The sequence below is a fragment of the Lolium rigidum genome, chromosome 4 (assembly GCF_022539505.1).
Source record: "Lolium rigidum isolate FL_2022 chromosome 4, APGP_CSIRO_Lrig_0.1, whole genome shotgun sequence".
In the NCBI taxonomy this organism is placed as follows: domain Eukaryota; kingdom Viridiplantae; phylum Streptophyta; class Magnoliopsida; order Poales; family Poaceae; genus Lolium; species Lolium rigidum.
Window position 1 is genome coordinate 68,777,848 of NC_061511.1, and position 26,375 is coordinate 68,804,222.

The following is a 26,375-nucleotide window of genomic DNA, read 5'->3' on the forward strand; positions in this document are numbered from 1 at the left end:
GAAGCTACGTTGAGTGGGATGAAGCCAACAAGGAGATAATTTTGAGGAAATTTGTGTGTAGTCGCGAAGGTTGTCGTGAAGAGAAGCACATGAAGAGGAAGAGAGCAGATATGAAGAGGAGGCCACGGAATATCACTCGTGTTGGGTGTAAAGCCGAACTGGTCATCGCAAGAGCCGAGGAAACAGGGCAGTGGTTTGTGAAGGATTTTATCGATGTACACACGCATAAAGCGGCCCCAGGGGATATTGCTTGCACTGCTACGTTCACACGAAGAATCAGCGCCGAGCGAAAAGCGGACATTATAGAGATGGAAAGCCGCTGGGATCCGCAAACACAAAATCATGGATGTATTGCGCATGCAATGCGGTGGTTTCGATAAGGTTGGATGCACGACAAGGGACATTTATAATTTCTGCCATCGGTACAAGCGAGGAAACGATTGCTCGACGGTGATGCTCAAGCCGTGATCCGTCACATGATGGCGCGTGAAGAGAGAGATCCAGGTTTTTTCTTCGGATACCTGGTTGATAAAGATGATGATCCGAAGGGACTGTTTCGGTGTGATAGTCAATCCCGGCTTGACTACAAGGCTTTCGGCGATGTTGTTGTTTTCGACGAGCACCTACGGGACCAATAAGTACAATCTGCCATTTGTGCCGTTTGTTGGGTTGAATCACCACCGCAAAGCATTGTTATTTTTGGATGTGGTATTATTTCCCATGAGACGACGGAGGCGTACGAGTGGATGCTTGGAGGTCTTCAGTGAAGCCATGTCCCAGAAGCACCCAATATCTGTGATCACCGACGGGGACCTTGCAATGCAGAGAGCAATCAGGGTGATCTGGTCTGACTCGAACCATAGACTGGGGATTTTTCACATTGAACCATTTGTTTAGTTGCATCTGTAAGTTTAATGAAGACGATGACCAGGCTCTTCAAGGAAATCTACCTTTGCTGCAAGTATGTGCCACAACACTAGTTTAACATTCTACAATTAATGACATGATGCATGCTTCTTTATCATTGATCAACTAATGTATGCTATAGGTTTGGTACTGGGAGCATGTCCGTGCTTGGCTCTGTTATCTATTCTGCTATACAACCTCCGCTGCTGGCACGTTGGAATGAAGACAATGCAAAACTTAGAACAGATGCTTATGGTGCTGGCTATCTAGATCGAGAGTGGTACCTTTCTACACATGATTTTTATATTTAAGATTATTTGTTTCTTAAGACTGATGAATTCTACCTTGTGCAAGGTTACCAAACAAATTTGTGCGCCAAATGGACCGACAAACACTACAAATGGTCATGCTACCTGCACAAATAAAATCGTGGATGAAGATGTTACCTATCGAGCACAACCACAATGTCAGACTATTAGTAGCCAACAAGTAAGTCCTTGGTTCATTTTCTATATCACCGAAAGGATACATGAAATTTAATCATTTAGCTTTGTACACAACGGGTTGCTATTTTATTTTTCACGAGATGGATATGATACTTCAAACCGTCGACGAGCGCATTTCACATCATGAGAAGAAGATAGGCAGGCAACTAATGGAAATAGAGCACAAACTTGACGCCAAACTAATTGCCATAAATGAGGAGCTGATAGATATTAAGAGAACCAATGGAGCACAACCTAGGCTGTCAAAGGCGGAGGACGAACTTAGAGACGTCAAAAAAGAACTCGAGGTAACCGATACGGCAACATCAAAATTTCCCATATATCTTACTATGTATGCATAACATGTGTTCTTTTGTACAGGAAATGAAATTCCTAATTCGGACAAATACACAACCATCGGCATCAAAGGATACATACGTCCAGGTGATAATCACGGCTAAACAAATTGATAAAATAAACAAATTCTTGATCAATGATCAACTTTTGCTTGTAGGAGCAAGTCAATCGAGGAGAATATGACTTGCGACCAGATCCTCGGGCTCAAGCATCGACGGCAATGTTTAGTGATACTACTGCTAGAACACAAAGCGCAAAGCACGTCGTGCCAAACAAGGAGTGTGACAAACGCAAACAGCCGCGGAAGCCTATATTCGACGACGATTACAACATTACAGATGAAGACATGGAAGTGGCACTTTTCCTCCGCGAGAGTTACGATGTTGCTGAAGTAGCCAACATTGGAGAATGTGTCCTAAAAGTCTACCAGCTGAAGCCATGCGTGAACAAAGGATTCTTTTACGACCAGGTGAGCCCCCTTATGCCGCAACCTCTATGAATTATTCCAACTTGTGGCGTATGTTACATAAATGCAACTTTCGCGAGGTTATTGATGCATATGCACACATAAGCAATGCTGAGACTGCTACGGCATCGGTCTTAACAACAGCGAAAGCGGGAAGCTGATACGGGAATGTCGGGGTTTAACTCCAAAAAAACCCGGAAGGCTGGGTTGAACGTATAGCGAAGAAATTTGTAGGGCGCCGAATGGTACATACATCTCCTGGATTTTTTATTTCGTAAACACAAACAAGATGAAACATTTCATCTCCTCGGTCCTATCAACCTGGCTTCTAATAGCCCTTACGAGTCTTGCATTTATTTTTCGGCAGGTGCGTGTCCCACTCAATGTACATAATTCCCATTGGCTTCTACTAGTCTTTAATTTCGACAAGGAAGAGGTTCAGGTCCTCAACTCCCACCAAGCATATCGTGACGAAGAGTCGGAAAGAGACCCGGTAAGCTCTGTGAGTACCGCATGGCACGTGAACTTCTAAATTACTAACACAACTATTTGTAAATCAGGTGTTGTCCATTCAGTCGTGCATTAACGAAGCCGTGAACACTGGCTGGGTAACAACGTCTAAGCAGATCAATATTGCCAAGTGGAAAACCGTATGCTATACTAACATACCACAACGAAGGATGGGTATGTGATGCTTGCTAAGTTATTACTCACCTGCACAAGATTACCAAAATTTTACTTTACATTGCAGCCACTCCTGTGGGGCGTACACGTTGAAATACATGTTGTCATGGGACGGAAATGAAATGACGGATTATTTCACGCAGGTCAGTGGGAAAAAACTATTTCATTTGCACCCATTAATTTTCTATGCCTTCAAGGCTATGCTAACATCTACGTCGGTATCGAATTTAGGCGCTGATAGATATTTTTAGCTTCAAAATATGCTCAAGGCTGCTGCGTTCAGATTGCAACCCGCTTCGAAAAGAATCCTACGAGAAACCTATAACGGTTAGTGCTACACAGCCAACGTTTCATGTCACATATTTCCTACTTTTCATGAATGCAACTGACACACCGCTTTCTGCTGTACAGAAAGAGAACTATACTGCCAGCATTGCACAGGATCCTAAAGATGCGGAAGACGACATCAGGGAAATCAGCAATCCTAATGTTTCCGAGAAACCCAAGGAAGACGTCGTCATGGAAACCAGCCCTCCTAGACCCAAGCGCAAACGTGGCCGTCCGAGAAAAGTAAAGACTAACACTCCTACCGATACGGTCGAACAAGAAATTGCCACCGAGACTCCCGCTGGACTTGCCGACGGCAAACGCATACGCAAACCATCAAAAACAAAGACCAGCCCGTACACAACACCATGAAGTTTGATGTGGTCTCTAAATGAGATGAATGATCTTATTAGCATTTTTTTTTCAATTTTCAGTTGTTTTTCACTTATTATTTGTACGCTACTACTTCTAAGCAACTGTTATAGCTTACAAAATTCTCGTGACCATCACCTATTATTTTTAAGCTTCCGATAAGTTTGAAGTTGCTCAAACGGTGATGAATGATCTTATTAGAATTCTCTTCAATTTTCCAGTTGTTTTGACTTGTTATTTCTATGCTACTAGTTCTAAGCAATGTTATAGGTTACAAAATCCTTGTGATCATCAGCTGGCTTCCGATAAGTTTCAAGTTGATAATAAGGGCTGATGTTATCAGTATGATTAGTACCACAGTTATTGTATATAAAGGTTGACTATATCACTATTCACAAACGCCAAATGAACAAGTTCCAACATCATTAGAAGGCATTTTTATTGTTTCACCATACCGCTTCTGATTTTTCTGTTCATCGGTAATGTGGTAAGCATAGTAAGATATTTGCTCCAGTCACAGCTATACATTACCTTAGATCAAACACATGCACCTGCCGTCTTACATACTGTAAAAATGTGTAGTTGAACGGCCTCCTCTCATCAGATGGCTCAACAGAAAAGTCCTCACCAGTGGCCTGGACCTAGAAACAGAATTACAAAAGTTCAGTAACAGAAGCATCAGAGAATATTAGTCCAAAATTGAAAATTTCAAGAACAGGGGAAAGAACTATCGGAGGAGGACAACCTTACAAGATTATGCTTCTTAAGTGCATTCAGATTCTTGTCATTGTCGTTTTGCCACAGTTCACACCACCCATGTAGCTAACGATATCAGAACAATCATACCTTCTGTATCCTGATAAGCACAGGGCATCAGAAGAAACGCCGAAGATAAATCAAATACTGGAGATACATCAAATACTGATAAGCACAGGGCATCGGAAGTAGGCTATACTAAGGTCACCTGGCATTTTGGCAATGATCGATGCCTTACCGGGCATGTGAAGTTGCGCCGAAGCGGCCACCGCCCACTCCTTCCTCCCCTAGCTCCGTCGGCCGACAGCCACCCGCCGCCGCCACCGCTTCTCTTCTCGCCGGTCACGTTACACGCCGCAGCCGCCGCTCCTCCCCTCTCCGGCCTCTACAAACGTCGCTGCCGCCGCTCCTCCCCTCCTCAGCCGCGGCGACAAGCGCTTCCCACCATCCCATCCCCTTCGTCGGCGGACAAGACGGGTCCTGCGACGGGAGCAGGGCGTGGCGGCTCGCGGCGGAGGAGAGGGGGTGTCGACGCTCGAAGGACAGGCCGGGGCTGTGAGTCCCGCCACGGGGGAGGGGCGGCGGCTCGCGGTGGCGGCGGCGGCTCCGTGGCGGCGGCGGCTCCGGGACAGGCTCCCCTCCGTCGGATGGCAGCCGTCTCCGCCCCTGCCTCGCGGGGATCGACGGGGCAGGCCGGTCCGTCCCCTTCCCCTCCCCTCCATTAGATGGCCGGGAGAGACCCGCCGCCGCCGTCCCCTCCGTCACGGGGATCGCCGGGACTCCGTCGCCGTCCCCTCACCGTCACCTGCGTCGCGGGGATCGCCGGGGCAGGCTGGTCCGTCCCCTTCCCCTCCCCTCCATTAGATGGACGGGAGAGACCCGCCGCCGCCGTCCCCTCGCCATCCCTTCCGTCGCGGGGATCGCCGGGACTCCGTCGCCGTCCCCTCGCCATCCCTTCCGTCCCGACGCCAGTACTAGTCGCAGCTGTGGAGAGAGTGAGAGAGACCGAGCTGAGCGGCTGTGAGAGAGACGAGCGGATAGTACTGATAATATGAGGTGGTTTTTTTTTGGTCTACACCGGGCAGATTTAAGATATGTGTAAATATGAGGTGTTTTTTATAATGTTGGTAAATTATATTTGAGGTTCCGGTCCCACAAATTTTGGTTCCGGTCCCGCGGTTCCGGTTCCGTCAATTTGGTTCCGTCTAATTATCACCGTTAGATCGGGGCAGATGAACGGTTATTAAAAATGCCAATCACCCTAAAACTTGTAAATAGATATTAGTAAAAACTTCACTAATTGGTGTTAAATTATATAAATTTATAGGTATGACCTTAGTGAAAAAGAGAGAAAATCTTATATTTACTAATTGGAGGCACCGTAAAAGCCTCCACGTTAATCCACATCATCAGAATAATTAAGACAATTAGATCTAAAATTTATGGTTAGGATTAATCGAGAAAGTTGTGATTTATAGTGTACCATAATAATTTACATAGACACGTTACGTACAAAATAGCTGGCACACGAGGCAAGGCGTGCGCAGCGCTGCCTCCCAAGGCGTGCCGACCGCTGCCTCCCTCATGTGAGCCTACTCAAATATTAGCTCTCACGTGAGTCGTGCACACCTTTATCTCTTATTATTTTCTTCAAATCCAAACAAACAAGAAAATCTGACCGTCGTCTCCTCCTACAGTTGGTAACAAAAATTAATACGTCTCAGATCTACTCATCCAGTCCATGGTGGAGAACCTGTGTATGCCTCGCCCATTGCTTCTCTCCACCACCTTATACAGATATGCAAGCTCAACAACTTCACGGCAGCAACAAACCAAGTATCTGTGGTGATGTGTAAAAGTTGATCTTTATCTCCGGTAATACTCACAAGGTGTAATCAACAGGAGTTGCCGCTTGCTACCACGGCCGTCAACCGACTTTATTTTCCCACTCGGAATCATTTATGGAGAGTTAGCCATAAAATTGCTCAGATATTAGTGTCCGCCGTTCCGATGCCGATCTGTTGTGTTTGTACAATCATAGAGACAAGATCAGTATGCATTACGTTCTCATGGCGGAACATGAAAAGATGGAGCTCAACGGAAGAGGCAAGCAGGAGAGCGCTGCGACAGCCGTAAGCTACATGGCTCCAACGATGGTGGCGCTCCCATCTACAACTACAACCAGTAAGACAATAACAAAAGGGTATATTCTAGGTGTTCAAGTCTACGATAATTAAATATTATTTTATAACATGTCTATATTAATTTGACTTATAGATTGTGCAATTGCCATCACGTGGAGTCAGGAAGGCACTCATTTTACAATCTCAGGTGATTCTGTCCGTGAGTATATCAAACAAGTTATTTTTAACCATGGCAATACAATTATCAGTCCATAATACGTAAAGAGTTATTTGTAGAGGTCGCACCTTGGCTATTTAGTGTATGAGTTCATGCGCAGTTGGTTTTCGGTCATATTCTAGAGACTAATCCAATCACCGCCACAATTCATCTCAAAGGACGATCATGCATGTGAGATGGCAACTATTCATCGTGAGATGTAACACGGTCGGTAACATCGGCGGCTCAATGCGGCAGGGCGTCTGATCTCCGTGAGGGCTGCCACTGAATTTGGAATTCAAAAATTGGTGGTGCACTATTCATCCCGTCATGAATAGTACTTTCTCAGTTCCTAATAAAACTTCTTATCTTTAGGTATAGATTCATCCGTATCTAGAAAAAATTGCTAAGGTTTTTTAGGGATGGACGAAGTACATCAAAACATCGATCAAGCGTAACAATTATCTACCCCATCGTTTGCATTTGGCATCGATATTTCCATAGGCCGGTATGAATCATGACCCTAACTTGAACTTATTTTTCATGAATCATGCATGCATATACACGGTGATTTCCAGACTCCAGAGCATCCATGTGTGGCTGCTCTTTTATCGAAAAAAGGTGTCGCTACTGGCTGCTAACCTAACTACACGCTGTCGAAGGAAGCCTGCACAGGAAAGCACAGGGTGCTGAAAGAAACATAATCTTGGAGTGGACGAGCGGTGATGGTAGAGTTCTTGCAGAGAACAGAACATCACCAAATGCACAACGTACAAACATCTCCATCCCTCTATCCATTAGATTTTACTAATTCTAATGCATGCATCGTATCTTGCGTGCCATCTCTATGGTTTTTTTGTCATGTAACATGACATAGAATAGCAAATTTACTGAAGTGCTTCAGTGTGTGATCGACGTATGGCGCCGCAATTGAATAAAAAGAATATAAAAAAACTTCAAATTTTCATGGATAGAATATGCAAGCATCAGTCCTATGAACTGCTGGAAATATCATAGTAGCTCGGTTCATAATATTATTTTCACAAATATTAACTGCATCGATTTGTCAATAAAAAATCATATGAAAAGCTGATAGTCGAAGTGTAATACCAGAGACTGTCTCCGTGCATGAAACTTCATCAATCTTCTAACTCTGGAGTATGCTATGTAAATGTGCTCAGATTTATATCAATATGTGTCTAAATAAACATTCAACATATTTTGATTAATAAAGTCAGAGCCATTTGAAACAAAAATCATGCGGAAGATCGCTAAAATGTATGAGGTCACAAAAAGTTGAAATATCGATACAATGAAATATACATGTAAAACTATCTAATAGCGACTGATTAAATGCACATGATTCTATTTTATTATGGAAATCATGTAAACATACGACATGTGTTGGCATGTTTAACATTTATATGACTAATATCTTATTATTTTAGATAGCTAGCCCGTGCTGGAGCACGGGTTGGAGAGACTAGTATAGATAACCCTAGTGCCAAAATTTTCTAGCTTCGCCCTGTAACAAAGTAAATAAAAGCAAATGATTGAAATTAAAGATGAAAACAACAAGAAAGTGCTTGTTACCTTGGGTAAGTCTACAGTTTGATTAGTGGGATGGTCCCCATTAACCGCCTGCATCGTTGTTTTAACTCCTTGCGCTTGCAGGCGCTAACATCTAACTCTTTCAGCTAACTGGGGAGGCCATTCTTGAGCAGCGACCCAATGGCTGGACAATCATCGATCTCTAATTAATCTCTTGAGGTTGGTGAGCTTATGTAGGCATGCAGGGAGGCACGGCAACTTGTTGCAACCCTGAAATTGGAGCTCCTGGAGTGACGTGAGGAGGGAAAAGGCCTCGTCTTGCTCCTTTGTGAAGCGCTCCACCTCATAGTTGTAATAAACTAGCTAAGTGTCCGCGCGATTGCCACGAATCTCATTTCTCTCCCTCTCTCAAGTTTTTTCTTTAGCCATGTCTTATGTTACTCCCTCCATTCACTAATATAAATTAAATCTTTTATCTTTTTTAAATTCACTCATTTTGATTTGTATATAGTCTATTTTTGGTGTGTAGCTTCACTCGTTTTGATTCGTATGCAGTCCATTTTGAAATGTCCAAATTATCTTATATTAGTGAACGGAGGAAGTATATCATTGCACATGGCAAAACAAATATTAATGCCCCAGGTCAGTAGGACATCCGACTTGAACCCTAGGCGCGGTGACCTGCTGGTGGGTTTCCATGAACTCTTCATTGGCGTCCCAAAACTGCACCCGAACGGCAATGTCCTGTGCCTCCCCTATGGGCCCTTCCGGGAAGGTTTCCAGGAAGAGCCAGTTCTACAAATGCAATGAGAATGACAAGAGTGAGTGATACTTTCATTGGTGAGCTACAATGGCAATGACAAGCTCAAATCCATAATGGCAATGACAATCTCAAGATCATCATGGCCATGACAATCACAAGATCATCATGGCAATGGAAAGCTCAAGTCCATCATAGCCATGACAGTCACAAGATCATCATGGCAATGACAATCTCAAGATCGTCATGCCATTGATAAGCTCAAGATCACCCTAATCATTGTTGACATGCTTATGACAAACATGCAACGCACATTGACATCAATCGGTTCTACATTGACATCAATCAGATCTGCATTGTCATCAATCGAATCTACAGTGTCATCAATCTAGTATATATTCACAAAAATCCGATGAGGAAAGGATAGAGAGTGCTTACAATGGGTCAGAGAGCAAACGGGCCTGTCGGAGGAGGAGGTTGCGCACCGGTGCCGGCATGTGGTCCAGAAGGTCGCACCCCAAATCCAGGTGGAGGTGGAGGCGGAGCCGGAGCAGCGGTCGGATGGTAGGGCGGAGCCGCGGTCGGAAGGCGGGGTGCGGACGGAGCAGATGGCTGACAACGAGCACGGGGGTCAGCCGAACGACGGCGGCGTGCCATTGGGAGCATCTGGACGCGGCTGGCCCCATGGCATCGGCGCGTGCATCGAGATGCACGCGAACCCTGGCAGGGGCTCCATCTCCCTGCTAGAGCTTGCTGCACCTGCCGCCATTGTCGCTGCCCTCGCCGAAGAAAACCCTAGGCAGGGCTGAAAAACCCCATCGCGGGATCCACCGAAGGAATCCAGGCGGTCTATAGAGCGGCGACGGCCGCGCTGCGCGTACCCATGATGACGGGCCTGGTCGCGACCGGCGATGGGCGATTCAACACCGGTACTCGACCGACATCGATGTGCGCCGCCGGATCGCGGTCGCCGGCCTCATACTCCCGGAGGATGCGCAACAGAGCATCGTTTGACCTTGTGACCGTCGGGCCGACGGCGGGAACCGTTGGCGCTGGGGCGGAAGGAGGCGGGGAGGCCATGGGCGACGGTTGATAGGACAGTGGCATATGTAATTGAATCGAGAGAAGGAGGAGGGAACCGGTGATTGGAAATGGGGAGCGATGGCAAAGACAACGTGGTGTCTCCTGCGCTTCTTCACGTATGCAACAGTTGCACGAGAGCGTGCAAAATTGGACGACAACGGGACATGCCAGCTGGAAAACTATCGATTTGGGCGGTCCTCGAAGCCCTGTCCCAAAGGTGCTTTCAGAAGCAGTTGATCACAACGCGAAGGCCTTGCAGGCAACCAAACAAACAAACAAACCGAAAATTAGTGGCCCAAGGCTACTATACCAAACGCGCCCTAGTATTCAGTTTTGCTGATGCGACACGAAAACTACCAGGGATTGGATTTGATACATCCCATGAATCTCTGACGAGTCAGGTACATCGTGCACCACTGGAGTTAGTGTCGCGAGAGATACTGCGCCTGCGACTGGTCATCCAATTGCTGCTTACTCTCTGAACGCTTCATCCTTTCTTGCGAATTTTCTCAACTTCAGCTTGCTGAATGATCCACTGCCTCGACTACCACTTTTTTCCTCAGAAATTAGATCAGGCAAAATAAATTAATCACACACAACCCGCACGGGGGGCGGACTCACCAACCACGGCGACGGCGGCAGCGGCCACGGAGGAGGGCGGCGGATCAGCGGCGCCGGCGATGGCGTCCGTGGCGGCGGTGGAGGGCGCGGCGGCGGCGCTCCGGTCGGTGCTGTCGCGCGCGCAGCAGGCGGCGGCACGGTCGGGGCGCTCGCCGGAGTCCGTGCGCGTGGTGGCCGTGAGCAAGACGAAGCCCGTGGGCGTCATCCGCGGCGTGTACGACGCCGGCCAACGCTGCTTCGGCGAGAACTACGTGCAGGAGCTCATCGACAAGGCCCCCCAGGTTATTCCCCCACGAAAAATGCTCGAAACTTTTGCCCCCTTTCTGGCTGTGTGAATAAACTGCTGTCTGAAACATGAATGGCTAATGAAACCCATCCAGTAGTTACGAAACCTACACGATATATAATTAACATTTGCGTTGGGGAGGTCAGCTCACTCTTGATTTGACCCCGCGCAACAGCAACACAACTCAATATTGTGCATTTTACCGGGCGTGCTTCGTGCTAGTTCAAATCGCTTAGTTGTCTAAGCAAGCGTTCTTGTTGCAGCTCCCCGAGGATATTGAGTGGCATTTCATTGGGAACCTGCAAAGCAACAAAGCCAAAGCCCTCCTAGGTTAGTGCACATATTCTTGTTTGGCTATTCTGCCAGAGATAAGTGCTCTCAAATATCTACCACCAGTTGCTTAGGTTTTTCTGATGAGCATTTTTTGTTTTCTTCTTAACCTGCAGCTGGTGTGCCAAATCTTGACATGGTTGAGAGCGTAGATGATGAGAAGGTATATGATCTACTTAATATTTTCCTTGTGGTTTACTCTGCAATTGCTCCTAGTTTCACGAAATAGTAACCTTTATTCCTTTAAGGCAATCAGTCATCAGTAGCTGCATTATTTTGGCTGCCTTCTCATAGCGTATCTCTTGCTTGGTGAAGATAAAATTATATCAATAGTCTCATCGAACTTGCTATTTCTCATAGGTCAGCCTCCGTAACAACCATGTTTGTACTTTATAATATTTCACATAATGATATTTTATTGTGTCACTTAGGAGTTACGCCTTAGGAAATAAAATTTGCATTGTTACTGTGTTTGTCTTGTTACCAGATTGAATTGTCGATCTTGCATAAGTAAGAAGGCTGAAGGTAATGTTTCTTCTTTCAGATTGCTAATCGTCTTGATCGAGTGGTAGCTGATTTGGGGAGAAAACCTCTTAAGGTCTTGGTCCAAGTCAACACAAGTGGAGAAGAATGTGGGTACTCTTGTTCTCTTTTTCAATACAATTGCATGGTATGAACTTCTTAGTGTGTGGAGTGCATGTGGTCCTTACCTTTCAACATTTGTACTCAACACATTGTTTGTAGCTACTGTTAAGTGTTTGTAAGTGATCAATTTTTTTTGTGTGATATCATATTATTCTTGTATTAGCATTGCCACAGTGAATATCTCTAGTTCTCAAGCTCTATTGCCCTTTTGCAGCCAAATTTGGAGTGGATCCTTCAGGGTGTGCGGGATTAGCAAAACATGTCAAGTTAAGCTGCCCAAATCTTGTATTTTCCGGTTTGATGACAATTGGCATGCTTGATTATTCCTCAACTCCGGAGAATTTTAAGGTTATAATCTGAGACACAAACTTATTTGGGAATGATCTGCTTCATAGTGCTAAGGTATGATGTTTGTTGATCCCTTAGGCACTCGCTAGCTGCCGGAACGAGGTATGTGATGAGCTTGGAATACCAGAAGAACAGTGTGAGCTGTCTATGGGCATGTCTGCGGATTTTGAGCAAGCGGTAAGGAACAGATTACAAGAAGAGAACTAAGAGACACAAAAGCTGAATGACTAGTGGCTAATGACTCAATACTTTTTTTGTGTGTTTGTGCAGATTGAAATGGGCAGCACAAATGTCAGAGTTGGATCTACAATATTTGGTGCAAGAGAATACCCAAAGAAGAACTAGGACAACTATATATTCAGCTTTTCTTGCAGCGCTGCCCGCATAGAATATGTACGATCCTCATCTACAAATGAAATATTGGTGATAAATATGTATCCAGTTCCACCAGCATTTCCGCTTTGATTTTTTCACCATGTGCCATTAATAAAAACATTGTTCATATACCACCTGAAGGGCATAGTCAATCTTGTAGCAGTTCTATGCCTTGCAAATGGCAATGTCCAACCTTCTGTTTACTATTAATTGTCCTTGCTTCAGCAAAGCAAATCATCATTTAAGAACACTTATTTAATATCTAGGGAATCATCATGTTACTCCTTACCGAGTTAATAACGAGAGTAGTACCATTGTTCTGCAGATTTTCCTGTAATAATCTAAACTTCTTTAAGAACTCCCATGCTACACTGGTTTGGCTCTCGTAACTTCTATGGTTCCTGTTTTCGAGAAGAAAAAAAATGCATTTCATACTTTAGTGAGTTTTTTTAAAAGAATGTGTGATCTACATCAAGGTTCCAAAAGAATTTCACAAACTGAGATACAGTGATCCCAGCTTGGGAGAGAAGCTTTTCCACGCAGCTGAAGGAAACCACCGATCTGATTATCACATTTCATCCCTTTCATCAGATACCAAGCTCCATGTCTCCAAGTTTCTGAGATTGTTACACGCAGGAGCTCCTCAGCACTTAGTTAATATCGCCTTTAACGAACATGAAGCAAGATAGCAATCTTTGCATAAATAGTAAAATTCTCTTCGCTAAAATTCCCTCTTCGATTACAAATAGTTTGATACAGGATGGAAGATTACACAACTCGAATTTATGGACTAAAACTATATCACCATCTGACTACTTAGCAGTAGAGAAGAGGCTCATCAAACCCCTAGGGTCAACTAATATAATTGGTCAATCTTCTGATATTTTTAGAATCCTGGAAACTTGGTTGTGTGGCTTCCTCTGTCGTGAAGTGGGACTTTAAACCTTTTCATGAGATGCAACTGACTTGACGAAGCGAAGCAGATGAAGAGCGTACAGTGAACTAGTGAAGGGTCTCTAGTTGTTCTCCAGCTTTGCAAACCTACAAGCTTACAACAGATAATGCACAAAATTTCATGGTCACATCCTTATGCCCTCACACGTGATCATTTCTCTCAGTCACTCGTATCTGGATCCTCACTGGCCATTGGCCAAGATCTCCCTACCACTAAAAAGTAAAAGCATATACATATGTGGAGTCTTATCTGTGGTTTGGTGGGGTAAATGGAGTAAGCAAATCTGAATTTCAGTTATTGCAAAGTTAAATAAGTATCCGAAACCAGTAAAGTGAAACCTCATGATTCCAGTCACAGGAAGAATGATGGAAAAGATGTCAAGAGGAAAAGAATGATCTGAGTGGAACAATTGATGTCGAGAAACTATTGATGACATGGATACAACATGAAGAGTAGGCATCAGCTGATGATTGCAAAAGTAAAGTATGTGTAAGTCCTCCCACTAAATGAAATATAAGAGCCTCTTAAAACATAATTGCCGGCACACTCTCTTTTGGTTTTCTTTTGGTTCTTGGTTGGCAGCACACTTCTCTTTTTTTCTTTCTTTCTTTTTCTTTTTTCTTTCTCTTTTTCCTCTAGATGCCAGCATTGTTTCTTTTTTTCTTTTCTGTTTAGTATATATTTAGAGTTGCCGACATATGGCAGGCTCCATTTACAAATGACTGCTAGGAGTAATTCGATGCATGATGAGTGCCATCAATGATATATCCTCATGAATATATCAAAGAGGAACAATATGCAAAATCTACGTAATAGTCTAATGGATAGACCAATGGATTGATCCAAGGAGTCAATGGAATGATACAAAAGAAATGATTGGCTTTCAAGAGCTTTAAACTATTGGATGACTCTGTTTCCAAGGGACTGGACACCATAAAATGAACTCTCCCACTGAGTTTTATCGGAAAATAACAAGTGTGCAAACCCTATATAATAGGCTGACACTGATGCACAAATGAATGAAGTGACTTATACAAAGAGAATGGATACACCGGCGTCAGAATGGTACAAGTGGCTTATGCGAGATTGCAATGCATGAATTGTGATGACGAGTGTCAGAGGGTAGCAATTGAAGGATACAAAAAGAGTGACTGGCTTTCAAGAGCTTCTGACTAGATGGATACATAATTAACAACGCTCACTAAATATTCAGATTGCACAAATGATGGTTCAGTTTTTGTTGCGTATGGCTCTGGTGGGACAAAATAATAATCTAAACATATGGGAGCTAGAATGTGACCAAATAAATTTGTGCACGATCTCAGGTAAACAAGCATTTGAATAAAGCGAGAAAAAATAATACCGTTGCTCATGCCAGCATTCTTGTCTTCAGTTATTCCTTAACCTGCACTGGTATTACAACAATTTAAATTCTATATGAAGGCGTCTGGAAATTGTAATTTGTACATGATACCCATCTCTGACTCAACTAGCAATCAATACACTATATCCTACAATCTCCTGATTTCAAATATACAAGGGGAAAGAGCCATTTACCTTAGTGCAGATTGATATTGGGACAGCAGATTTGTTACTGCAAATAGGTGACCTAACTTGATGAGTGGAGAATCATCTGCCTATTGCCTCTAATATCTTTCAAGTAGAAAAATTTCTTGATTATTCCAGGATTCACCAAAACGCATATCACCCCTTGCCAGTTCAGCTCTTAGAATTTCAGGTTCAAGATAAATGGCAGATTCATACAGTTTCCTTGCCTGCAAATATGCCAAATATATTAATAGCTTGCCGAAGTGCACCATTATTGAGGAAAGGCATAGAGAATAAAATCATGAGAGACGTCTTTGCAGAAAACTTACCTTGCACATCATCGGGTAACTTGAGATCCATTGCAGAATGGTCCAAAAGCTTCGTTCTTTTTGCAGGTTGACTGGTCCATAACCTGGATTGCTTCATATGCAGTGAATAATCCACCATTGCATGTATGAAGTTCTAGATAAGCATGAACCAACCTGAAGTATATCATGTTAGGATCAATTAACAGAGCAGCAAATGAGTTTAACATGAACTTTTTTTGGCAGCAGTTCCAAGGCTCCAAGTCTATATTTTATTTACCTTGGTTTAGTCAGTACGTATTCGCCTTTTCGAATGACTTCCATTAACTTTTCTTACTTCTGTTTGACCTCGTCATTTCCATGACAACTCACATCTAACTCTTTTGGTGAATTGTGGATGTCTCCTTGGGCAGCTGACTGCATAGGCTGCACACAACCATGACCTTTAAGTTGTCGAAGTCGGTAAGCCTGTGTAGCCCTGCCAGGAGGCATTGAAGTTAGGCAAGTTTGCAGGCGTGCAGTGCAATAGTATCTAAACAAAAGACTGGGCAAATGTGAGTTCTGATTGAGATCATGCAGATAGAGAACAAGAATTGTACTACGCTGTTGAAGAAAAACTCAAAAAGAAATTTGTAAATTAACCTTAGGCAGTCATAATGGAGATCTTCTGAAGTCTTTGGATACATTCTCTTGGAGTGTGAACCTTCTGACAATGTTCCCTGGACCGATGAAAGGGGAATGCCAAAGTTAACAAAGGTTTCGATAAAAACAAGTTAACTAGGGTGATTCCTATTTATGCTATCAAAATCGGAAGAAGAAAATGGAGCTTATAGATCAAAATGGATCATAAAGTAGTGGTTTCAACAACAGTACTATTGAAAGTTTTGTTCAGTTCAGTAACTTACTAAGCGGTCAGCCTTTAAAGGGCGTAGCTTTCACATCTGTTGCAATACGAAGTATACCCAAGACTGCATACCATTTTCTGGAAAGGGAAATCAATACTTCAAAGATTTGAAAAAATAAATGCAACATTATATATGAAAACTGAGGAACCAGAGTGTTATATTATTTGAAAACTATGTTCAATTCTGGAACTTACGATGCAATAACATCTGCAGTAATTGGAACGCTAGAGCACCAACTCTTCACTAGTCACGGCAGAAGTGTAATTACAACGTATCAGCAAGGCCACTAGAACAAGCATTAGAACAGCTGCACAAAAAGCCAAATAGATGGTGAATACATTAGAGGTTTCATCCAGGAAGGAAAACAGAGAAACTCTGTAATGCCATTAACTGCGGATTACATGATTTCCCCAATATTCCTTTGCTGGAGTAAAGTTCCATTTTGGTTGTACTTACCAGGTTTATGTACATGAAGAAGATACCACACAGGAGACTCTCTTCTGTGTGAACTCTGTGCATCCATGGAGATAGTCCTACAAGGCTAGAAGAATGTACAACTCCCAAGAAGCCCTGCAGGGTAGATAGAAACAGAGAATGTTCAGATTATCAAGTAACGATGTAAACCAAGCAAAAGTAGATGAATTGTGGGTGTGGTACCAGGGAAAAAGCAAGGGTGATTGTGAGGATTGAGGATGGAAACAAAACAAGGAAGCCATTGTTACCTTAGATTAGTCTATAGGCTGATTAGTGGGATGGTCCCCACTAACCGTCTGCATCGCTGTTTTAGCTCCTCGTTTTTGCATTCACTGACATCCAACTCTTGCAGTGAGCTGGGGAGGCCATTCTTGGGCAGCGACCGGATGGCTGGACACCTATAGATCCGTAATATCTTGAGGCTGGTGAGCTTGTGTAGCCCTGCTGGGAGACACCGCAGATTGATGCAATCCCAGACAATTAACACTTGCAGGGAACTCGGGAGGCCATTCTTGGGCAGCGACCGCATGGCTGGGCAGACAGAGATCCATAATCTCTCGAGGCTGGTGAGCTTGCGTAGCCCTGACGGGAGGCACCGCAGCTTGAGGCAGCACTGAAACTGGAGCTCCTGGAGGGAGGTGAGGAGGGAAAGGGCCTCCTCTTGCTGCTCTGTGAAGCGCTCCACCTCTTCGTTGAATCCAAGAGATAATATGGTGAGGGATGGAGCGAGGAGACGGCAGATGGGCTGAGAAAAGAATCCTGCGATGTCTTCCGTCTGGAGTTCCTGCAGTTTGGAGGAAGGCTGCTCTTGTCCACCCTGCAGCCCCCGTGCGGGGTCCCAACCAGCAAAGAAATTGGGGCAATGGCGGACTTCTAATGTGGTGAGCTGGCCCTGGGTGAGGAGATGCAACAGGCCCTCATACCTTAAATCCTCACCCCACAATAAAACTCCCAACTCTTAATTCCTGCAGAGAGGTGAGGTTCGCGAGGACCACCAGCGTGTCCGAATCCATACGACCAAAAAGATCGAGGCGTTGCAGGGAGGATGGGAAAGGGCAACAGGAAGAGGCATCCGAATCCTTGTAGGCGGAGAGGAATTTGGGGCAATTTTCTACTTCGATTTCCTCCAGGGAGCGCATGGCCTGGAGACCTCCTCCTCCTGCCCCGCGGGTCAGGATAAGCTCTGGACAATAACGAATACGAAAATACTTCAGAGAATCGGAGAGATGGGCCGGTAAGAGCAGCAGCCCATCATGTCCTTCTTGTTCCGCAGCAACCTCCTCTGCTACTTCTTGTTGTTGACCTCTTCCTTGTGGATCCTGCAATTTAACAACCGGAGAAGCTGGCACTGATAGCGATGTTGCCGGTTGTTTATGTTCGGCCTCTATGTCCAACCGTGTTATCTTGTCGCACTTATGTATTTGCAGGTGAGACAGATCAGGGAGATGAGAGAGTAGACGTGTTAGTTCGTGCCCGCTAGCAGTCCACCCTATTATATCAAGACGGGTAACCGGAAGCTGCCATTTCACATCACTTTTTACTAACGGCAGAAACACAATACCAGAATTACTTATTTTGAGGGTCTTTAACGAGGTTAGCATTTGAAGGTGTTTATTAGACAGAGGTGGGCAGTTTTCAAAACTCAATTCTTGTAGATGGGTTAACTTATCGAACGCCAAAACCGTCTCATCTAGGCTAGGCAGAGCATCATTACCTTTCATTTCCAAAGAGACGGATGCTTTGTTTGAGTATCTTAACCGCTCCAGACCTCGTCGTACACGTTTTAGTGTAACATTGCACAAAGTGTGACTATAAGGAGTAGGAGGCAGTGACAAGAGTTCTGGGCAATTCTCTATTTCAATCTCTTTTAGCCTAGGAAACCAAGTCACATTCAAATCTCCATCCGGAGGGTAGCAAGTAGTATAAGATGAAAACGGGAGCGTAGTTAGTTTAGGGCAATCCTTCACAATGAGTATTTCTATAATTGAGAAGTACCAAGGGCAAAATTCATTTGCTACCCACCTTCTAAATCTTGGCAACCCAATGAGTTCTAGCCTTTTCAAGTTAGGGAAGCTCGGACCTCTAATGCAACCAAAATACTCTTCTCCGGTCTGGTGAACCATATATAGCTCTCCAAGCGGTGGAAGGGATTCCCAATCAGTGTTGTCAAGGCGGAGAGCCTCCAGACCTCTCGTGGACAGGTTTGTACCTAGCCATGTAGGGCACGTGGAGCCTCCATGCCCATCAATGGATAGCTCATGAATACTGGTGTGTGGCCGAAGGCTTTCAAGTTGTTGATCTTCTGCGCCAGGATTTATATCAGATCGGTCTTCCTTCCAGTTCAGTGTTAATTTGTGCAAGCGGTATTTGTATGATAGTTTTGCCTCATGTGCCTCATTTACTGCTGCATTATCAAGATTATATATGGCAAGTGATCCTCCTAGATCTTCTAATTTCCCCAGCTCCCTTAATTCAAAACCACTACTTTCTTTTTTGACTTCAAATCTCTGTAGCTGTTGTAAGCTATACAACTTTCCCACATTACAAATATTTGAGTGGACTTCCTCATTATGAGATAAAAAATGCCGCAACTTTACAAGGTTAGTCATATCTCCAAGCAGACTATGAGAATTGTGCCACTTCCTTATGTCTAGGACCCTTAATTGATAGAATCTTGAGATATTCCTTGGTAAATGTTCATTACTACCGTATCTTGACTCAAGCCGCAAGTACCGAAGATGGACAAGGTTTGGCACACTGAGCAACAGAGACTCCACAGGGTAGTACATTGTTGACAAAAAGACAACTCGCAGAGAATTTGCATTTTTAAATAAATCACTGAATATGGGAACAAAGCTTGGATCATAATTTCCAAACAACATCAAAGTGCGTAGGTTCTCAAATTTGATTATGTTCCTTATTTTATCCAGTCCTTTCCTAAAATTTTCTTGCACAACTCCATCAGTGCTATCACCTGGATCAATGCAACTAATGGACATGTGATAGACAGATGGTGCAATTCCTAGATCTCTTAGACTAGATGAAGCTATATGTAGACATTCTTGTGATGAAACATTCAATGCCAAATCATGTAGCAGGTCATGCATAACATAGTGTGTACCTAAATCGTCTGTTTCTTTTTTGAAAAATCCATAATTAACTAAGTCATTCAAGTTGTGACACCCTACATCTTCAATTCTTTTGGTTGTATGACCTGGATGCAAGATGTCAAGTCCTATCCAGAAGTGAATTAGCTCCTCAGATTCAAACTTGTAATCCTCTGGAAATAATGCACAAAAGGAAAAACATTGTTGCAGGTGAAAAGGGAGGTAGTCATAGCTAAGCTTCAATGCGGGCATAATATCGTTATCACCGGTTTGTATTTCCCATTCTCTACTTTCAAGAACCCTCGTCCAAATAACTACAGTAGGGTTTTTTCTCAGTAAGCTACCCACAGTTTTTGCTGCAAGAGGAGAACCCTTCAACTTTTCAACAATCTTTTCCCCAATTTCAAGCAAGTTTTTATCAATATATTGTCGATTAGTTTCACCAAAGACGTATGCTACAAAAAGGCTCCAATATTCTTTCGGCTCCAAACCTTCTAGTTGTAAGAGTTCATCTCCTTTCTTAACCATTTCAGCGACTTCAAGGAATCGAGTTGTGATTAGAATTATGTCTCCGTTTCCTTGCACTTTTTTAAAGGGAACTAGCAATCTATTCCACTCATCTTCATTACCATATTTCCAAATATCATCCAAAACAAGTAAAAATCTTCTGTTTTTTAGTCTTTTTTCAATCAATTTCTGAAGTTGGTCCAGGTTTTGAACCTCATTATCCGGTCTGTCATTTTTTTCATCTTCAGCTTTAGGAATGGAGCTCACAATCTCTCGTGTTAACTTATACACACTAAAGTCAAGAGATACACACACCCAAACTCGAATTTGGAAATGTTCTTCAACTCTTTTGCTATTATATATGTAGTGAGTGAGAGTAGTCTTTCCTATGCCCCCAGGACCAACTATAGGAATGACGGTGAGATCTCTATGAATGTTTTCAACATTTGTAATGTCCACGACAATGGTGTTCTTCTGTTGGTCCCTCCCATACACAATATGCTCTAATGGTCCTGAGGTGGTCGTGGGTCTATTTCCAGAAGCAGAATTAACAATGCCATGGTCAGATCCCTGTAACTCTATGAGTAGAATATTGGAGACGCTCTCACGCAGCGGCTTTAGTTTGTCTGCGATACATTTCATCCTTTTAGAGACGCCCACCCTATCAAATTTTAACTTTGGTACTCTGCTAGGGGCAATCTTACTATCATCAGTAACAGACAGAGGAGAAGAGCAGAGGAGTCGTTTACCGAAGGCACGGGTGGCGGTACGAGCACGGGAGGCGAGCCGGCGCCCGCACTTGCAGGAGTATTCCTGGTCAGACTCCTTGTCGGACTCCTCATCGGAGTTCTCGTCAGAACCACGAGCAGCAGGCAAGCACGAGGCGCAACAGAACTGCTTGGCGGCGGCACTGGCGACGTGGGCGGTGTTACGGGCACCGGAGGTGAGGCGGCGCGCGCACTTGCATGACTCGTCGTCACACGAGAGCTGCCTAGCGGCGGCACCGGCGACGTGGCGAACGACTCGGACGAGGTTGCGGCCGCACCCGAGGTCTTCGACGGCTTCGGAGGAGCCGTCGATCTCGTCCTGGATGCGGAAGTAGTCGAGCTCGCCGAGCGCGTTCTCCGCTTCGTACCCCAGGTCCCGCAGCTTCTGCAGCAGGACCGCCAGCGCGGGGTTGTCGATCTCCACTCGCAGAGCACGGTTGAGTATGCCCTGCGCGCAGAGCAGCTCCGTCTTGAGGGCATCGATGTTGGGCTCGAGCTCCGTGCTGGCCGCCCACAGCTCCACCAGGCCGTCGGACAGAGGGCTCAGCGCCTTGCTCACCACCCATTGCGCCCCGGCGACGGCGCCGCCCTTAATCAGGGCCGCCTCCATCAGCAGCGGCTGGCAAACAGGTTTTTTTTTTTGTTTTTCTTTCGGGGAAAACAGGCAAAAGATGCGGATTGTGATTGCTGCTCGGAGATGAGCGTGCAGATCAAAGGAGCGAATTGCTTGGAGCAAACTACGTTTTTTTGGAAGATGGCTAACTACATTTTTTTGGGATTTTCTGGAAAATGGTTGCGAATGCAATGGCTTGTCGGAGATGAGCGGAAGAGGATGCAGAGTTGTTTGGAGGCGTTGGTGTTGGTGTGTTTTGGAAAGGGAGTGGATGATCAGAGACGAGAGAGATGATCCATCTATAAAGATCCGACGAGGCCGACTATGTCAAGCGAATCCTGCCAGGTATCATTGCTCGGCCCCCACCGCCTGCGTCGTGTCTGAACTCTGAGACACGCCGGACACTGCAGCGTCTCTCTCCCCGGCGCGACGACCCACCGCGACGACCGCTGCAGTACAAAGGCCTTTCCAGCTGCGCGCCACTCACCTATCACTTCGTTCATGTAGCAGCCAGTAGCCCATCAATGGCTCCAGTCTCTGTGCCTGACGTGCTCTGTTTGTCATAGTAGAACCAGTAATGCTACATCTACGCAATCATCTTACGGAATTATCTTACGGGCATTATGTGGCTCAACACGATTGGATACCCTGGAGCAGTTATCCCGAGACTTTCTCATCCAGATTCACAATTGATAGCCACGTTATCCCGTAAGTTCAGTCCGTAACCTATCTGCCCGTAACTCCAGCATTTCCGAATTTGACCCATGGGTAAAAGTGCCATGCTTAATATATACTTGGACGCTGAATTAGTGAAGGTATGTAGGTCCTTGGGGTCATCTCTTCGTTTTTTTAAAAAACCAACGAGTTGACATTTTAAAGAAAAACATTAAAACTACGGGAACTAACAATCCAATTAAAAATAAAACAAGAAATGCTCTGGAAAAAAATTAGGGAGGTCAGAGAAATGAGAACACTTTTTCCCCGGGGGGAAATAAGAACACGTTTGCCCATGTTATTAAAATTTCTGTTGTTTTCCTCAGGTGACCAGAAATATAAAAAATAATGTATTGTTAAAATTTATTGAACGTAAAATGCCGCTAGATGTGTCATCTAACCTGTAGAAAAGATCACCTGTTTCAATTCTTTTTTTTTACGCAAGTATGCTGAAATTTATTCAGTTGTTTTCATTGTTGGTTGTTTTGTAACTTTTTTTGTTCAATAAAACCTTCCTTGATAGTAAGATTAAATCTGAGCTGCCAGGTTATTGCTTCACCCGTCAATAATTCTGTCCATGTGAAGGGTATCCAATCGTGTTGAGCCACATAATGCCCGTAAGATAATTCCGTAAGATGATTGCGTAGGTGTAGCATTACTTGGGTCAAATTATACCTACAAATACCAAACAGATAATTTTATACTTTGAGTCGCATTAAAAAAACGTTTTAAATGGTGTAATTTTATAATAAATAATTTATATTTTGTTGATCAAATTTATGATTAAATTTTTTGTTAACTATGCATGGGCCTAACAAACCGGTACGAAGGAAGTACCATACGAGAAAAATGATTTAGTAAAACAAATAACTTCTCCCTACATCACTTTTTCGAATCTTCTTTCTTAGATGTACGGTTTCAGTGGGGAATATCATGCTTCTGTGAAACAACATTCATACATCACCTTCTTGCAATTTCCGCCGGAGTGTCATGGCTCTTCATCACTCCCGGCTGTTGTGGCAATACTAAAAGAGTAGATAGGAAAAAAAACGTGATGTGCTCTCGAGCACACCCATCACAGTGTCAAAACATAAAAATAATGTAGACGGTGAGAAACACATACATGTGTTTCTTGCAACTTCTTTCTTACATGTGCAGTTTCAGTAACAACTAAGCTTCCTCAGTTTGATCATTTATACTTTTTAGTGGTGTATATCATGCATCTGTGAAACACGTACATACATCACCTTCTTGCAATTTCCGCCGGAGTGTCATGGCTCTTAATCACTCCCCGCTGCTGTGGCAATACTAAAAGAGTATATAGGAAAAAAAAAAACATGATGTGCTCTCGAGCACACCCATCACAGTGTCAAAACATAAAAATAATGTAGACGGTGTGAAGAAGCTTGCATGTCCACTTAAATGCATATGTGCTGTTTTTGGTGATTCCGCATATATTTTTTATGTGGGGTTCTTTCATGTTGAGACAGACTTACCAGCACCGTTGCTATCAGCATTCATTTTTTTACTTTGAATCTCACATGTGTTTGTTATGTTTACTGGCCAATAAATCAAGCCTACCTATTCATTAAAAAAAACCTCAAAGTCGTACTCCTCCGATCCGGTATTCTGGGCTTATTAGACTAGTCACAATGGGAAGTATCATACACTAGTATCATACACATGATACTAGTTTATGATACTACCTCATAATGCATAGTATCATAAGATAATATCATAGTATCATCACATTTAATGTTTTGTAGAATCTCAATACAAATTTGTGTACATGATGTGTTTGCCACTAAGTTTTCTAGTTTTATGTGCTATGATACGGTATCATATTATGATTCCACTTCCATCTCTCACCTTATTAATTGATGCGCCACATCAGATTTTTGCCAATATGACATGCATGATACTACTTATGATACTCCTATTGGGGCTAGTCTTAGGAATAGCACTACGACCAAGGTGCAAAACTATTGGCTACCATCAATTATCATGCCATTTTGATTTTTTCCATTAAGTATCGCTATTATGGTGGGCACGTGAAGCATCATTTTGGCCCACCTCATGCAAAGAAACCTTTTCACACAACCTAGGAAAAAGGAGAGAGAAGCATGTGTTGTGTTTAGGAGTAAATCTAGGAGGCAATTAATAAGGAAATTAAATGAAAGCAGGCCTTATTCCTTAGATGTTTTGAAACAAATAGTTTTTCACAAGGAGCCTAGAATACCGGACCGGAGGGAGTACCGAAACCCTATTTGAAACTTACAAAGGTTACATGAACTTGTACCACGAATATGCCTGATAGAAATCTAAATTGAGGTCCTCACAAAACAGCAATGCCAGCAAAACAAGAAAATTTATGTTGCAGAAGGAATTCCTTATTAACGCAACACTACAATGTGCTACTTTACCAATGTAAATGCATTGGTGGCACCCACAACCCACCAAAATTCAAACTCTATGTTTGATATTTTGGTGTCACATAAAGATGAACTATTCTTTAGTAGAAGGTGAATGTGGTGACATCATCAATCTCAAGATCCGTTGGACCAGTTTCTTGAACTCGGTCTCTTGAAGGTGCTCATAGAGGTATAAGTTGTGTGTGCGTGCGATTATAAGTATGAATATATGTACGTATTTGTGAAGGCATTCTGTGTTTTGCAAAAGAAAATACATTGAAGCATGGCCAAGGTGAAGCTGGTTTCAACTTCCAATTGTAACATTTGAAGACGAGACCATTAGTACTCGGTCTACATGCTTCAAAACACTGCTTAGCTTCATTTTTAAGTTTAGTTTTCATTTGGAAGTAATGCAGTAGAGAGGAGCCCCTACAAGAGTTTTGTTTTCAGAAAAATAAAAACCGAAATCTGCATCTATGAGGACTTTAAACCTAGGCGGATCTTTGGCGCATTTAAAAGGCATGCTCTACAAAAATATTTATGTGGTGCATTAAAAAAATGCTCCACAAAATTATTGCGATTACTGTGGCGCATAATTAGGGCTTTTGTGGCGCATATTGATATATGCGCTACATAAATACACATTTATGTGGCGTATATTGATATGCACCACGAAATATATATTTATGATATGCGTCATAGAAATACACATTTTCTAGCACATATTACTATATGCGCCACATATTTTTTATATTTAAATTATATTTTTAAAAAATTTACAAATTTTAGAATTTTTTCCAATTTTTGAACTTCTAGGGATTTTTATTTAAAAAAATCTAAAAAAATAGTATTTTTTTGGATATTTTGAATAATTTTTTTTCTAGATTCTTTTGATATTTTTGATTATTTTGAAATTTGAAATTTAGTTTTGTTTTTTGAAATTTTAGAATTTTTTAGATTCTTTTATAATTTTTGAACATTAAGGATTTTTTGATATTTTTGAAAAGTTTAGTTCTTTTTGAAATTTCAAATTTTTTAGAATTTCTCGCTTAATTGTTTTGAATTTATTAAATTATTTCATTTACAAAATACATTTTCCACTGAATTTTGTAATTTTTTGAAATTTTTGGCTTAAGAGGGTTGATATGATACTAATATAAGTAAAAGCTTTAGTAGAATAAGGGTAGCTCAATTAAATTGAACTTAGAAGTTAAGCGTGTTATATGTTCAAAAAAATTCAAATATTTGTTTTTTTGGATTACTAGATGACCCGTTGCGCTATCGCGCAATGACGAAGGCTAACCATAGGGTTTCTCTTATTTTAGTACCGAATTACCGCGTTGTGCTATTGCACAAATTGCATAATTCAATAAGAAT

At 43.1% G+C, this 26,375-nt stretch overlaps 2 protein-coding genes, 2 long non-coding RNA genes and 1 pseudogene across 8 annotated transcripts; 3 read left to right on the plus strand and 2 right to left on the minus strand.

Annotated features, from left to right (window-relative positions):
- The first annotated feature begins 1,800 nt into the window (after positions 1-1,800).
- Positions 1,801-3,810, plus strand: LOC124708956. Its single transcript, XM_047240597.1, has 4 exons — positions 1,801-1,835; positions 2,966-3,041; positions 3,130-3,225; positions 3,310-3,810. The coding sequence occupies exons 2-4, from the start codon at positions 2,997-2,999 to the stop codon at positions 3,595-3,597; spliced, it is 429 nt and encodes a 142-aa protein (XP_047096553.1). The 5' UTR covers positions 1,801-1,835; positions 2,966-2,996; the 3' UTR covers positions 3,598-3,810.
- LOC124708960 lies at positions 2,416-2,886 on the plus strand. Its single transcript, XR_007005375.1, has 3 exons — positions 2,416-2,459; positions 2,582-2,707; positions 2,775-2,886. It is a non-coding gene; the product is annotated as an uncharacterized LOC124708960 (long non-coding RNA).
- Positions 3,811-10,765: 6,955 nt separating the features above from the next.
- On the plus strand, positions 10,766-12,780 carry LOC124708955 (pyridoxal phosphate homeostasis protein-like). Its single transcript, XM_047240596.1, has 7 exons — positions 10,766-10,989; positions 11,258-11,324; positions 11,441-11,487; positions 11,869-11,956; positions 12,184-12,317; positions 12,396-12,494; positions 12,588-12,780. The coding sequence occupies exons 1-7, from the start codon at positions 10,768-10,770 to the stop codon at positions 12,660-12,662; spliced, it is 732 nt and encodes a 243-aa protein (XP_047096552.1). The 5' UTR covers positions 10,766-10,767; the 3' UTR covers positions 12,663-12,780.
- A 588-nt stretch (positions 12,781-13,368) lies between these two features.
- On the minus strand, positions 13,369-16,462 carry LOC124708959. Of its 5 annotated transcripts, none has more exons than XR_007005374.1 (7): positions 16,406-16,461; positions 16,143-16,219; positions 15,781-15,978; positions 15,525-15,657; positions 15,205-15,422; positions 15,011-15,052; positions 13,369-13,740 (listed from the first exon to the last, which is right to left on the minus strand). It is a non-coding gene; the product is annotated as an uncharacterized LOC124708959 (long non-coding RNA). The 5 variants fall into 5 exon arrangements; XR_007005372.1 differs by having other exon boundaries at positions 15,011-15,057; XR_007005373.1 differs by lacking the exon at positions 13,369-13,740 and having other exon boundaries at positions 13,886-15,057; positions 15,525-15,677; positions 16,406-16,462.
- Positions 16,463-17,137: 675 nt separating this feature from the next.
- Positions 17,138-21,870, minus strand: LOC124647207 (annotated as a pseudogene).
- Between the last annotated feature and the right edge of the window lie 4,505 nt (positions 21,871-26,375).

Bases quoted from the DNA above. Each gene is read 5' to 3' on its own strand.
- LOC124708956 (XM_047240597.1), top strand. From the start codon at position 2,997: ATGTTGTCATGGGACGGAAATGAAATGACGGATTATTTCACGCAG. The intron at 3,042-3,129 runs GTCAGTGGGAAA...TATCGAATTTAG, and splicing joins TGACGGATTATTTCACGCAG to GCGCTGATAGATATTTTTAG. The intron at 3,226-3,309 runs GTTAGTGCTACA...TCTGCTGTACAG, and splicing joins CCTACGAGAAACCTATAACG to AAAGAGAACTATACTGCCAG.
- LOC124708955 (XM_047240596.1), top strand. From the start codon at position 10,768: ATGGCGTCCGTGGCGGCGGTGGAGGGCGCGGCGGCGGCGCTCCGGTCG. The intron at 10,990-11,257 runs GTTATTCCCCCA...TTCTTGTTGCAG, and splicing joins TCATCGACAAGGCCCCCCAG to CTCCCCGAGGATATTGAGTG. The intron at 11,957-12,183 runs GTGGGTACTCTT...GCCCTTTTGCAG, and splicing joins CAACACAAGTGGAGAAGAAT to CCAAATTTGGAGTGGATCCT.